This window comes from Onychostruthus taczanowskii, unplaced genomic scaffold (genome assembly GCF_017590055.1).
Source record: "Onychostruthus taczanowskii isolate IOZ18803 unplaced genomic scaffold, ASM1759005v1 scaffold11, whole genome shotgun sequence".
NCBI classification, from domain to species: Eukaryota; Metazoa; Chordata; class Aves; order Passeriformes; family Passeridae; genus Onychostruthus; species Onychostruthus taczanowskii.
The window spans coordinates 8,552,892-8,568,352 of record NW_024497629.1 but is presented as its reverse complement, the minus strand read 5'-3'; the positions used below and the strand labels follow the sequence as shown (position 1 = coordinate 8,568,352).

General features: G+C 36.8%; 1 protein-coding gene across 1 annotated transcript in view; it reads right to left on the bottom strand.

Moving 5' to 3' along the window:
• Window positions 1–15,461, bottom strand: part of NOL10 (nucleolar protein 10) — a 48,760-nt gene that overhangs the window by 19,719 nt on the left and 13,580 nt on the right. Inside the window, exons 12-13 of the mRNA XM_041421531.1 lie at window positions 14,613–14,679; window positions 9,903–9,955 (exon numbers count right to left, since the gene is read on the bottom strand). Coding sequence (XP_041277465.1) covers window positions 9,903–9,955; window positions 14,613–14,679 — 120 coding nt within the window. The remainder of the gene's footprint in view (window positions 1–9,902; window positions 9,956–14,612; window positions 14,680–15,461) is intronic.

The window sequence follows — 15,461 nt, the reverse complement described above, 5'->3', positions numbered from 1 at the left end:
TATACAATGAATTGGCTCTTTCTCTCATCCTAACTCCAGCACATCCAGACATTTTTGGCACATTCATTAATCAGAGAGGTTGAATAGTTGGTTTTCCTACCTTTCACTATGCTATGGAAGCTGCCAAATCAACTATTTGGAGGTTTTACTCCTTAGAGAGCAAGTTTAAGGAAACATTGCTTTTAAGATCTTCCCAGTGTTAAACAAAAACTGCTGCAGGAACTTGCATGCATCTTCTAGGAACGAGATACTAAATCTTTCCACCCCAGTAGTTATCAGATAGTAAGTATTTCTTTTTCTAATTCTAAGTAGTTTGGCTTTATAGTGGTGGTTTGGTTTTGTTTTTTTTAAATCTCATATTCTCTGGTCTGACAAGTACTACAGTCAGTTAACCAGTCACAGGTCTGCTCTCACTGTGAGTGTTCTTGGTGAAGGAGACATCTTTTGAAGGAGACAGTAGTCCAGTTGTCATGTTGGGAAAAAACACCCTCAAGCAAATGAAGTTACTCCTTAAAACTGTAAATAAGATTACCAGAGTAGCTCTTTTCCTCACAAGACAAAAGTAAAAAGGGGCACTTCTCAAGTCATCTGTGACTTACTAGCCATGGCATTAGGAGTAGAGTCTGATGCCTCCACCAATGTCCCTATCACGTTCTAACATACATAAAACAAACACTTCATCAGTACTGCTATGGATCTGTTAATTATCAGGCTCCCTACAGCTTTTAAATATTGAGACAAGGTGAAGTCAGAAAGATACATGGAAACTTGAAGTACAAGAACACACTACTTTCACATAAAGTCAACCAATCAAATGAAGCGCAAAAGGTAAGGGGAGAGCGGCTTCTCAAAGCATGTGTTACAACCATGACCTGCTTCAAGCATCTTCCCAAAAATATCAGCTGGAAATAATTCAAGAGTTACCAAAAGTCTGTCCTTATTCTACACAGCAGGTTCTATGGCATACCAGCTGTAAAAAGAGAGGCAACTAGGTAAACTGCCTTAATACTGTGCAGTAAGTTCAGCTGGGACTCACTTCACTGGTTTTATTTACCTATGGACATGTGCTGATTGTCTTTCTTTATCCATGAAAAAAAAAAAAAGCAGATTAGGTATGATCAGCTGATCTAATGCCTTGCTGACAGTAAGTCAGGAACCACATTCTACTTTGTACATCCACACCTTCCACTCCCTACCTCATTTCACTAAGTGCTCTTACCAATTCCTCTGCATAGATTCTGGTACTCATCAGAACCTTCATGTAGTCAATTTACTGTCCAGTGACTCTGAGTCACTGAACCAGCACAATCTCCCTCACAACAATACCACCTTCACGGTTTACACAGTCTAACAAATAACTCCACCCCATCATGATACATTAAAAGAATAAATTCCTTGCTAAGTTCTTCCCTTGCATTTACCATTGGGACTACAGGAGAGGCAGACAAGGCAGTGGTAAGTGGGAAACTTCATAATGTCTTGGCCTTCCTTTTAAACAAGGAAAGAACTTCTACACAGCTTCCAACTGTTCTAATATGTTCAGAAATCTGATTCTCAAAATATAATGGCACATACGATATTCTTCTTGCAATATGAAGGGCATAGGCCATCAACAGACAAACCTTCCAGTACTAACATACGCGCAAGTAACACATGCATTGATTTTATTAAGTATGCAACAGCCCCTGATGGCAATCTAAATTAATAGGTAAGAACCACCAAAAATAAGCTAGAAATGCCAAGTCTCAGCATGTCCCCTTATCAATTTCTCTTGATGGGACAGGAAAATTCCTCAACTGTCACACGGTGTAGGATCTTGCCTCTTGTGCTTTTAAGTGGCTGGGAACAGAGTTCCTACAGTACACACCAGATGCCAAGGGATGTTACAGCATAAATATTTTTACAGTCATTAAACCAAAACATACTGGAGGATGATCTATACTTTAGGGAAATTTGAAGAATGCTACACATGTAAAGGTAATGGCAAATCCAGCTCTTTGTCTACCTTACATGACTGACAAACTACCAGAGATCTAGGAATGTATGAGTTTCTAATAACTCCCTACCATTGCAGCTTAACTGCTTTTTGCAAAACTGGGAGGAAGACTTCTCTCTGAGTTTATGCTAGTACTGTCAGACAACACAAAGGGAAGGAAAAGCTGTTGGGAATATGCAGTTCCTCCAGACAGATAATGAAGATAAGCTCAGTGTAAACCAACTTTGTTGCAGAGCATAATGCTAAAGAAATTTTGCATAACTCAGGAAATAATTTTAAGTAGAAAGCAGCTTTTAAATAAATATTCAAAAGCTTTCACATACATGATAGTTTTATTTACTTTTAAGGTATTCTGTGATGGAAATCTTTAGATCTTTGTAACTTGTACTATTTCTGCATAAAATAGTCATAACTCACAAGATATTTCAATTCTGAGTGCAACACAGAAGATGACAATACAGTTATCCTGTACTTTCAAATGTAATGAAATAAAGACTGAGTTAAAATTATTACATGGAGAAAATTCTCACATGCTTTGTCTTTTCTGATTCAAAAGCTAAAATGCTTTAGTTCTTATTACATGCTGATAGACGTAGCACAGTACAAAACTTCATCCGGCAATTAACATATTCATTATCTGTGACTGCCTCTCTCTTCACTGACTGAAGCTAGGCAACTGCATCTCTAGATTTTCAGAAATCAAGTGAAGAATAGGTGGCCCAAAGGAAAGAACAAGTGCAAGTTAAGAAATAAAAAATATCTTTCACATACTCAAGGCTTAAAACTAGGGGAGTACACTCCCCCCTCAAAGCATATTTCTTAAAATAAGAACTCAAGAACAGAAGGTGCATTACCACCAGTTGCTTGAGAAACAGTCACAACACTAAAAAGCATGTGATTCTTTTCTCAGTGGTAAGAGCAATCACCTGGTATAATTCCATACAACTTCTGCTTTTAAGAGTTTTCTCCTGTGCTCTATACATATGACTTTACAGTCAGTGTGCTGCTGTCTGGTAAAAAATACTGAAGAAGTGCTGCCTAGTACACTAACAGACACAACAGCACTAAGCAGGGTTCACACATGTTCATAACCAGGACTAGTACATCATCAGCACCAGAAAACATCTAAAACAAGTTTTACAGGAAGATCAAAAATTGTTTCCTGATCATCACACATTGGTGTTTTCCTTCTATATGTATCTGATAAGTGGTACTGTGTGTCTCAGCCAGCACATGGGAAATGGAGGATATCCTTTGTTGGGAATAAGCCCAGTGTGTTATTTTTCAGTTTGAAAGTGTTTAGGTTAAAAGTAGGAAGCTCACATTTCTGCTTGTGAAGATAAACAACTTTTTTCCTATGCTTGTAAATACTGTGACATAGGTAATGTATCATTCACTAGACATTTTTTTTTTGTGTGTGTGTGTGAGGGATTAGACTGTTCTGGATGGAAAACACAATTTTGCAAGATTGAATTAGAATTAACTTAAAGGCCAAAGATGCACTCAAGTATCTTTTTAGTAATGGAACTTTCTTCTTTTGACACTTGGCAGCCCTAAAGCTCAACCATAGTAAATTACTTCATAACAACCCTTTTTTCCAGTCATTTCACAGTTTTCAAAATGAACAAACTAAGACTAAGACCAACATTTTCCATTTTACGTCACAACTACCATTTTATTTTACTACATTTTTCCCCAGAATATGAAGTGTTTTTCTACATTACCTATTGTTTCAGGACAGAAAAAATCTCTTAGCATAAGCCAGTTTCATGGCTGCTCTCCACTTTACCAAAAGCATGTTAGGGAAGGGCTGTATTGAACAGGGTGAACAATTGTCTTCTAAAAAACACAGTCTCATCAGATGATCTTCAAGACAACACTTGAGGCAGCACCCATGCAGAATGACCTTATACTGCCAATCAGAAGACATGAAAACATTCTAAAAGAAATCAAAATCCCGCACTCCACTGAAAATCTGTTCTATAGTGTCAAAATGCTAAACACAAATATAATAAGAATTGCATCATTTGATTCATAGCTTTTACTGCACTAGCCAAAAATCTGTACAGAAGGTCTCACTGTAACTCTAACAGCACCCACAAACTATTTGAATGACAGCTGACTATACAGAACACTGGCCCTAAAGGCATGAAGTGCAAGATGTGGACAGGTAGGTTTGTATTCCTGTAATATCAAGACCCAAAAGAGAAAAAAAGACAATCAGCGGATCCCAAATGGATAAAGGGTAAGTCTCAGAGTGATAAAACTGTTCTGAAAGGCTGGATCATAGAGCTAAGTGTGAAGAGTGTAACAGAGGGGAAACCTCCCACACCTTTTAAAGTGAAAAATGACAGACTGTAAAGACAAGTATCTGATGGTCATAACATCTTACATAAAACTAGTGAGAGCACCCTGTCACAGACTGACAGAAAATACCTACCTACTACATATAAATGCTTTTTCTGTCTGGGAGTGAAGTGAACACAACTTTGATCAATTCAGCCATTTAGAAGCAGCTCATCTAGGCACCTACGATCAAAGCACGTTCATCTCTAATTTACATTCTAGAACTACTTTAAACAAATATCCAGAAAGAAATAAAGGGGATGAACTAAGGTATCAAAAAACTGCTTTGACTTGTATTTCCCTCACACAAATTCCCTCTACAGATTTGTTTCACCAAATAACCAGAGCATTAAATGAAAACATGTAAACTAATAGGATTTGTTGCCTTATTCAGTGATTATGTTATTTCAGGGTTAACCACTCAGGAGAAACTAATTTTCAGGTCTTGTAAAAATTTTTTTTTTTCTAAATCCAAGGAAATTTTTTTTTCTTTAAGGATAAGCATCTCTGATGCATATTCAAAGCAAAAAAACGCTGATAAACAGTAATTAAACTACACTAGAGAAGTACAAAAAAAAAGAAATGGGGGGGGGGAACAAAATCAGTTAAAGAATGTATGAAAGGCAAGAAGTACCAGCAATGGTTGGTTTAGCTGAAAAGTCAAAAAATTTTAAGAGGACAAAATTCATAATATTCCTAAGAACAGGGACAGCCACATATCCAAAGTAGGTATTGTATCAGAAACCAGAACCCTTATACACCTGGAGAAACTGAATCACTGAGTAGGCAAGAAATACTTGCTCTTGAAGCATTTCCAGTTTATAACTCTAACAGCCCTGAACTAGGGGAGTGCTAGGATATCAAATTATTTTCCAAAACCACCTGAAAAGAAGCCAGAGACGCTCCAGGATTTATTTTTCCTTTAAGACCTTAATATCTTCACTACACCAAAAGTACATTGCTTCTAGCCTCAACAGGGTGTGTTCTGCCAAGACTGCAGGAAAGTAAAAAAAATCCAGAACACAGAATATTACACTCAATTAATTACATGCTTAATTGCTCCCTTCTTTTAACAACCTAATGAATAGAGCAAGTTTCAGTTTCAGTATGTTCATGTAGCCGAAATATTCAAGTCCAATAAATGAGACAGGACTGATTTGCAACATCTGTGCTAAGATCAGACAAGTTTGTTACCAGAAGTAAACACTCAGAGTAACACCTATGCCCCTTGCTCTTTACCCAGAGCACCCAGGAGCTGACATGGAGGAGGTTTTCTGTACAACCTGCAAAGAGAACCTTGTATGCTATGGAACATGACAGCCTCAATTAAACTGAAAGAGAATCTGACTCATCTTAGATCCCAGGTCAGTGGACCACCATGTGTCAGTGGGAACTTCTGCTCTCTTCACTTCTTTGGCCAGGAGCTGCTTGCTCTGTTGAATCAACTTATGTTTCTGAGTCAGTAGTCTAAAAACTATCCCAAGGCACACACAACTTTCATTTCAACCTTCCCGAGGCACACATCAAAGTGATGTACCAGGAAGCCAGCTGGCAAGAAGCAGGTTCCAAATGTTTGCATAAACTGCAAGTTAGCTATTAAACTAATGGCAAACAGCCCAATTCCAGTCAGGAATTCAGAGGCACTTGCCCTCATTAAGTCCCAGCAAAATAAAACAAAAACAAAGTCTCTAAACTAAGCCACTCAAGATGTTACCTATGTAACACAAACATTTCACTTCAAGGGTCACATTCAATTTGCTTTTTGATCACAACGCACTGTGTACCTATATGAGGTATCTTGCCATTGAAAAGCAAATCTGCCTGTCCTTTCTAGAAAACAAAAAAAATCACCTCGTACTTCCTCTACTTACAGCTTTGTACACAAAAGAAAAAACTCCAGTGATTTTTTTACTTTTTTATAAGAAATGCAATGTTCTTAGACATTCCTAGTCTCAATTATCATACCTACCCTGATGAAACTTCTTCAGGAAAAGCTGATGTGTGCCATTTCTTTTACACGCAATATTATGATACTCACTCTCAAATCTCTTATAATCCTGAAGTTCAAGAGACAGTAACTTTTTGGGTTTGAAATGGAGATTTAGCTTTGGCATTAACTGTGGAGAGAACGGGCACACGTACACAGATAATTCAGTCAGACATGAGCTCAGCCAGAGCACATTCCAAGCTGGCCGAACACGAGCCAGCTCCAGTTCACCAGTCAGGAGCTGTGCTAGCACAGCACTGTGCCCACACTAATAAAACCTGCTGAGAGGCGGGGTATGCTGGGCTGGGCACGGTCCTGCACTGTCTGGCCAACTCCAATCACGGACAGCGGATGCTGGGTCTGTCTGCACCCATCTGTGCACATACTGCTCTGCAAGACTCCCACTGCTGTGGATTCTTTTCTCCTTACATAGAGCACAGCACCATACATTTGGGATTTGAAGTATCCTCCTTGATCATAGCCATGGCAATTCCTTATAGCTGTTCCAATGAGCATTTAAAACAAGAGAATAATTATTAGCACTACAGGCCAATGACAGGCATGGGCAATTAAATGGATTTTATTTCCATAACTGTCCTTTGCAGTTAGCAGCATTTCTCCCAGGCATCTATTCTGTTGCAGAATTCAACAAGACTTTTAACTCAGTTCCTGTCAACATCTCAGAGACAAATGACACACTTCTAGTACTATTCAAGTCTACCTTAAAGAAATGAAGAGAGAATTAAGTTACTCATTAAAAAAATTGTGAATCCTAGTTCTAAGAAAAAAACAGAAAATGACACCATGAAAAGAGATCAAGAGACCCACATAACTGAACTTAACTTTGTCTGTGCAACAAAATTAGTAAGTCTTCCAAGGATGGAAAAAACACATGTATTAATCATCTACTGACAGAGAAACCAAAGGACAGGTTTGCTACTCTGAGCTCAAATAACTAGTCTGGAAGATCAAGGAATAAACTGTAACATGAACGTGTTAATAACATTAAGTTTTCCTTAATAAAAAAAGCCCTGGAGCAGTTGAAGGCTGACACAAGTCCTCCATTTCATATATTTTCTTCATTTGAAAGGTAGATTAAAAAATAAACAAAACAGACAACAAAAACAGATTTAGTGAGCTACATACTTGATTTTTAGGAAATGTAGTAAAACACCCTTCAATTATGCAACACTGGCTGTGCCAGCCCCTTCTGTCTTGCCTGTAAAAAGGCACAGGGTAAAAAAATCAGACCAGAGTGTGAGATTTCTGCCTCTATTTCAAGTAATTTCTTCTCACTACTATTTAACTTCTCTATTGTCTAAAGTAAGTATTACATGTTTTGAAATGAACTACACATTGTCAACTAAAAAAGTAACAACAGCATTTCAGGTATTTTCAACAGCCTTCAAACTCAAAGCCATTGACACAAACTGGAGAAGTTTAGCTTAACTGAAAAGCAAATTTAAACTCAGCAAAAGCCTTTAAAATAAATTTGAAATTTTCTTGTATACAACAATATTTCAAATATAGAACTCATATTTGGATTTATGCTTTTCATTCATCATTTGGGTCCATCTGTATACTCATGTCACTGTGAGTGTAAAACCCATAAAAAGGTACAAACAAGTTTAGGAAGACTCAGGTAACAAAAATCAGGGGATGGTCACACAGGAAAATGGTTTAGGGCAAGATTTATGTTAATCTTCACTGGAATAGCCCACATGCTGCAAAAATACTAGATATTATTAGTCAGTATTTAAGTTTGCAATATTGTCTCCAGGTATGATCTGAGATCTAATACAGAGTGCTTACATTTCTTAACTAAAAATTACTTGTCTGACTTCAGAAACACAAATTCAGTACTCAGAGAGGATTCTATGAGAGAATTTTGAGAGCAAAAAGTAAGTATTTTTCATTCTGATTTACAATATGTGCAAGAATATTCAAAATAATGCTAGCCTGAACAAGTTCTAACAAACATTCATCACTGGTGACAATGAAATAACTTTCTGGCTAAGTTGAATGCGAACTTCCCATGTGCTACAGCTGTCAGGTTCATGTATCATGCACACCTGCATAAAACAATCTCAGTGCACAACTTTCAGAGAGAAGCTGAACCTTACCTTTAGTGACAGAAGGAATGCTTTTTGCATCTGGATTATTTAAATTGACTAACTAGTTTATTCCAGTTTTAAAAACTCATCACATTTCAAAAATACGTGAGTTTGTGTTCCCTAATCCATTAATTAAAAAAGATGATAGAGAAAAAAAATGCTTAGAGAGCTACTCTCTCAACCTTATCAAGGACAAGGTAAATGGAAAGAAAGTGTTCACCTTCTAAATACAGCTAATATTTTGTCATAAATAAAAAATATTTGTTGTCTCCCATTGTTACTCAAAGCATGGAACAGTGCAGTTAACAAAATGTGAGTTGGGTAGAGCTGAATTACAGAAAGAGGCAATTCACATCCAAAGAACAACCTGGCATAACTCATGTATAAAATGTTGCATCTCTTTAAATGCAAAAATCTAATTGTGTAAGTAAATATATCAGACTACAGAATTGTTTAGAGGGGTACACTATTGTGTTTAGACACACAAATAGAACATGTATATATATTCTATTTCACAAAGAGAAATGTAACTCATAAATCCCCATCCTGAACATAATCAAGATCATACACAGTGGATATGGCAGTGGGAGATGACCAGAAATGAACTACAAAAGATTAAATTAATTCAAAATCAATTAGCTAAATGAAGACTTTTTGGCTCATTGAAAAAATAATTAAATACATATTTTAATATTAATAAATGTTATAGTTTGTCCAAAATGTGAATAAAATTAATTAAGAAGTGTATGTATTTTTTAGAATCTGGTCAGCTATTCTGCATGTAAAATTTACAAAGGTATCCTAGTATTTATCTTCTATCAGAACAAGAAAACATCTAGAGAACACACTGTAGAAACTAAACCAAGAGTGAAATGCAGGTGTAATTTTCTGTAAAACTCCCTGACACCAGAAGGCTTGCTGCTAAGTCTCCCTAAAGCCAATCTGCAGAGATAAAGCATATAGTTAAACCTACAGTTAAGCCTTTCAAGTGGAAAGCTCATCCTGAGAAAAGCTGCATTTGAAGGGCATTGAGCAGAAGCCACAGTCAAGAGCCGTACCTGAAGTCACACACTATCACTTCTTTGTCAGAACAGAGAAGAATATTTACTGCTATGACTACGCCACTGTACACCACATATTAAAGACACTAATGAAATAGTTCACAACAAAGCAAAGTTATTATCTTGAAAAACATAGTCCCTATTTTTCATCAGCTATCCAAAAAAGCTCCACCTGAATTTTCTGCAGCCACTAACCAGTTTTGAAACTGGCAGCAAAAGGCAAACTACAGCTTGTTTTTTAAGTAATTCAACATGTTACATTAATAAATTATTGTTAACCTAAATTTACTTTATTGTGACAACTCAGACAACGTAGATATGAATTTCAACTGAAATACCTGAATGGCACCAAACAATTGTCTTTAGGAGCAATATCAGCAACAACTTGTATTACTTACTGGTATATAATAGATATTCATTTTAGGGGCTTCATTGGCAGTCATTAGCATTCCTAAAAAGAGATTTCCACATTTAAAAATATTGATCAGAAGAGGATAATACTATTTTAAAAAATGCTCATAAAGTACATATTCTTTGCTTGCAATGGACATTAATCAACACCTGTGATAAACTGTTGCATCAAATACCACAGAAAGAAAGGCGTGGTCTCAGCATAATTAACAAAGCTTAATTTTCTATATATTCATTCCCTTTTGTCCTCTATCTTAATTGATCAGCACCACTTTAAGCAACACTAAGCTCTGACACGTGCAGGCTGACAACTTTCATAACAAATGTGAACAGTTCATCCCTTAATACTGTTTAAAAAAAGTCCAGTTAGTATTGCAGTTAAAAACTACATTGGACATAAAATTGCATTATTAATGCATTGATATTAGTACATGTGGTTATTTAGGGTTTTTTTAAGCATGCACCTCAACACAGCCATAAATCATAACACGGTTTACACCTTCATTCATATTTCACCTTGGGAAATAAACACAACACCAGCTTCTCAACCCAAAATGAGATATAGGATACTGTGGCTTCAAAAGGAGTATACTAGTGCTATAACCAAGCAGGGCAAATGTAGAATTTGAACTATATATGAATATACTCAAGAAACACCACGAATAAGGGGTTTACATACTCTGAATAAAAAAAAAATACTGCAGGAATACTATCATCTGTGGAAAATCTCCTACTGCCACAAGACTTCTTTTAAGTTCAAAATGAAGAACACTCTGAATTTCCTTCTACATAGAAGAGTAATAAGAACACTTGCCTTATACTTTTATGTTTATCTCAATGTAGTCTTTCCAATGTAGCTGATCAACAGGTAATACAAAAGATTGATTATGAACAAGAAAAGGGCCATCAAATTAGATATAATATTCTGATCTGAAAGAACTGTAACATATGCCACTGAGACTATGAATAATTGGGTCAATTACTACACACCCAGAGGGCAGAAATTTAATTTACACCCAAGTAGAGGAATGCAATTACCATGGGTGGAGTAATCCTTCCTACCTAATCCTTTTATTATAAATACACAATGCAGCTGGACTTATAATGTCAGAAAAAAGGGGGATTGCTTTCCCAGCAAAGCAAGATATTTGCGAAAGCTTAGTCAGCAAACAGACTAAAAAACTGTGCCTGGAAAGGTTTGCAAGCAATTTAAGGAAAAAGAAAGAATTTATAGCATATGCTTGAATACACTGAGTACTCCAGTATAGTACACAAGTTATATGCTCCCCTAACAGCATGCCCACTACTATTTCATAAGACAAAGCAACTTTCCATAGACTGAATAGGGATCATTAGAAATAAAGACAGAAATTAATTCTGCAGATGCTTCAAAGATGACAGTGAAGAAAAACCTCCTCTTTGAGAGTCTTCCACCAATAATTAAAGGAGAACAAAAACAGACTTCCGAACAGTATATGAGTGTATACTACAAGGGAAATAGAAGAATGAAAGTTAACAACTCTTAAAGGAGAAGTCTATTCCATGCATTTTTATTGCTTTAGCTTTTAGTTTTAATCAATTTTTATGGGAAGAGAGACCACACCCTAACAAACTACCTAACAGCCTAGTTTGATTACTGTAGAAGGGATATAAAGGACAGCCTGTTTTCTGAGTTTTACTAAGACCATCTCTGGAAAATGGTTTGCAAGACAGTATCATGAATGTAAAAGAACAAAAATGGGAGTATGAAGTGATAGTATGTAGGAGCAGCAGTTTTAGAAAATGCAGATTTTTACCTTTCAATTTTTCTTACAGTAATTGGACACAGATTTCTATACACTGAAGATACTGTCAAGTTTCATTTATATTCTACAACTTAAATTGACTAAAGTGGTAAGTGGTAAACCTTTTTCCCCTAGACCCATTCTGTTCATTTGTGATCAGAGGAAGATATTTGATTATTAAGAAATCCACTGAAATTTGTCATCTTGTAGTTTGGTCAAAGATACACAAGGGTTTGCTTGCCAGGAAAGGTACTAACACTGATGCTGGTTGGTAAAATAGTTTAATTAAAAAAGCCTAACTATGACAAACCACCAAAAAAAACAGTTCACAGTATACTGATCTTGAGTTTACAATAGCTGATAGAATTATAGAACCATAGAACAGTTTGCTTTGGATGAGATTCCATGGGCTCAAGCTTGTCCAAGTATGCCTGGATGGCATCACATCCTTCAGCTTGGTGTCATCTGCCAGTTTGCTGAGACAGTTCAATCCCACTGTCTGTGTCATTGATGAATATATTAAATAAAGCTTGTCCCAATACAGAGCCCTAAGGGACACCACCTGTCACTGATTTCCACTTGGACATTGAACAGTTGACCACTACACCTTCTGGATGAGACTACCCAGCTAATTCCTCATCCCCTGAATAGTCCATCCATCAAATCCTTATCTCTCCAATAAGGGTGAAAATGGGGTTTTGCCTTTCTGAGCAGCAGTGACACATGAAGTGTTACAACACAAGTTAGGCAAAGATCTCCTGGCTTTCCTGTGCCATGCATCTAGAGGGGCTCTAAGAATTCTGGGGCACCAGTAACAGCACTGAGCCAAACCCATACTGATACTGAAATCATGTTATATTTCCACCTTTCCACAACTGCAAGACCATATTACTGAAAGCATTCCCTTTTTTCAGATCTTCAGTTGTGATTACTCCCTAAACTCTGAACAAGAATGAGGTGGTTCCAAGGCATCTTAAATGCTGGTCCAACAGTTATTTATGACGACCATGTGATGCACCACCTCTTACCCTCAATCTCTCAATTCCCACTGCAACATGCACTAGTTTTTGCCCCACTGTCTCCATGTGACCATAAAATACAACCCAGTTTTCTTCCCACAACAGTTCTTACCAAAAACATCAACGTGTCCCCCTACAGACAACAGGAAAAGCAGCACTGATTTAAGTAGGAGATGTGGGACACAGAAGTGGACTGCACACTCTAGATCTCATTCACAGACATGTGAAAAGCAATGCCCAATAGCAACATCAGGGAGATGTGTCCATTCAATTCTTTGTGCTACAAGACCCATTCTGCAGAGTCTCATGAAAATCATTTCTGAAAAAGCACACGAGTCATGTCCACATACCACAAAGGCTACAGAGCATCCACAGCTGAGTAATGCCCATCCTTGACATATTCAAACTTAACCTGACCTGAGCAATCTGATCAGACTTCAAAGCTGGATCTAACTTCAAGTTGGCCCTGCTTTGAGTAGGAAATATACAACTCCCAGGCATACCTACCAACCTAAATTGTACTATGATTCTACACTGACAAATAATTTTTTTCTGTTCCACTCCCTGCAGTGAGCTCTTCATTGATGCTGAGTGGACGTTAATTTGCTGCTGGGTTCTTTTAGATGCAACCAATAAGCTCACAGATGAAAACTGGGTGAAATGCTGAAAATAATTCACTCCAATGATCTCCCTCTGTAGCCACCATGGATGAGGGTTTATCCATCGCCAAGGTGCACAGTCCACCCTGTCACCGTGCAGCAATTCTCAAATATACCCACATGAGCTCCTACATTCAACCAGGGCACATGGCATGCACTCTGCTCATAAGGTCAAAAATGCCCACCATCGTATCAGGGAAGAGTATTTAATTGCTCATCTTACCCCCCCAAAAAAAAAAAAAAAAATCTCCAACCCATTCTTAACTGAAGTTGGCAGAAAAGACAGATAAGTTTTAACTTGCCAGAAATCTCACACTCACTTATCTACAATCTTAAATTTGAGCTGCTAGTATGAATCAAAGTCCAAGTTGCTCTGTCTTTACTGCTACCTCTCTCTAAAATTAGGATAATAGGAGTTTGCAACTCAGGCACTGTCTGTTTCCAGACTTTTGCTCTGTGCCATCCTAGTGGCCCTAACTTATTTCATCTTTTTCAGTACTGTTTTCTAAAGAGGCAGTAGGTGTCACACCATACTTGGGAACTAAAGCAACTCATATTAAGCAAGAAAATTAAGTCCAATTGCAATCTGAAGTACAACCAAAGCATACACATACATACAACCACCACTTTGTAAAATATTTTCACTCATAAATTAAGTCCTGGAAACCTTGGTTAAAAGTGATCCTCAGTTCTGATCTCTAAATGTAACATTGTGAGATGCAACAAATCTGAAAACAATCACAAAAACCACACAAATTTGTGCACTTAGGAATTTACACTTAAAACCAAAGTATTAAACCTAAGGGATGGCACAATTTAAGTGCTGTATTTAAATCAAGGAAAGATCAAATTCTTTAAACACTTGGAAAAAAAAGTGTAAATTTGCTGTAAAGAGATTTTTCCTACCTCTAGAAAGCAAGCTCTAACTCATCTGGGACTTAGTCAAGACATTAGGCCAAAATTTCTGTTCTTATGAAATTATTCACTTCAGATATTTGAAAGAGTAAGAGGCCAACCACTCAATTAACAGCACAGCAGCTTTTAACTGCAAAGAGGCTCCTATATAATACAGATGCAGAGGAAACAAGGACAACAACTGACAAATAACCCTTGATTCCAAGCTCTGCCATAAGGAGGAAACTAGACCTAAATTGTATCACCTAAACAAAGACCACACCTTGGGTTAACAAGCTTTTCCTTTTGAATTTAGCAAGACATTAATATACTTAACATACCTGAATTTGGATAAAGGCAGACATCATTTATATCATGTTCTGGCTCCATTGAAGTAAATATCTTTCCCTGAAATTGTAGGAAGAAAATAAATCATAAATAACTCCAAACAAATAATTCAGTGCAGTAAATCTAAACATTAATAATAGCTACTATAGAAGCTAAGAAACATGATGGAATAAAGATGGAACAGATTTTGCAGAACAATAAAATGTTAATATCTGAACATAACACAAAGAAGACAGTATTGTCTTTTATCTCTGATTCAATCTTTTACAAGGAAGTGCAGCCTACTGGTAATTGAAGACACAGCAATGTACAGCGGCACCTCTAATTTCTCAGCTTACACTTCTGTATTGAAAATATATGTCAGATTTACCTTATTTTACACAAAAGTGGGGCTGAGGTCCACAAGTTCTGGGTACACTGTCAGTGTAACCTTCACTTTATTCAACTCTGAATGAGGCACTTTTAAACAATTTTATTTTGCTAAGTATGATTAGCTGAAAAAAATGGATGAGGAGTGGAATTTGAATCTAGAGCTTGGTTCTTCCACTTGTACTAATGTCCACATGAAATGAAATATAGCTCAGCACTTTATTTATGATTTATAAACTCAGTACTTGACTTAGGTCTTGATATAAAATAAAAGTAGCAAGAGCATACAGTGGTATCTAGCTTAGATCACAATTGAAGTTATAAAGGTTACTTAAGAAAAAGGTAAAAGCAGGAAACAATGTTCTCAAAATAATAATTGGAACACAGTCTGAAAAACCCAGACAAAATACAGGTGCTCTTATAAGCCAACACACAAAACAGCCAGTAAAGGAAGAGTCTCTAACAACTGGACC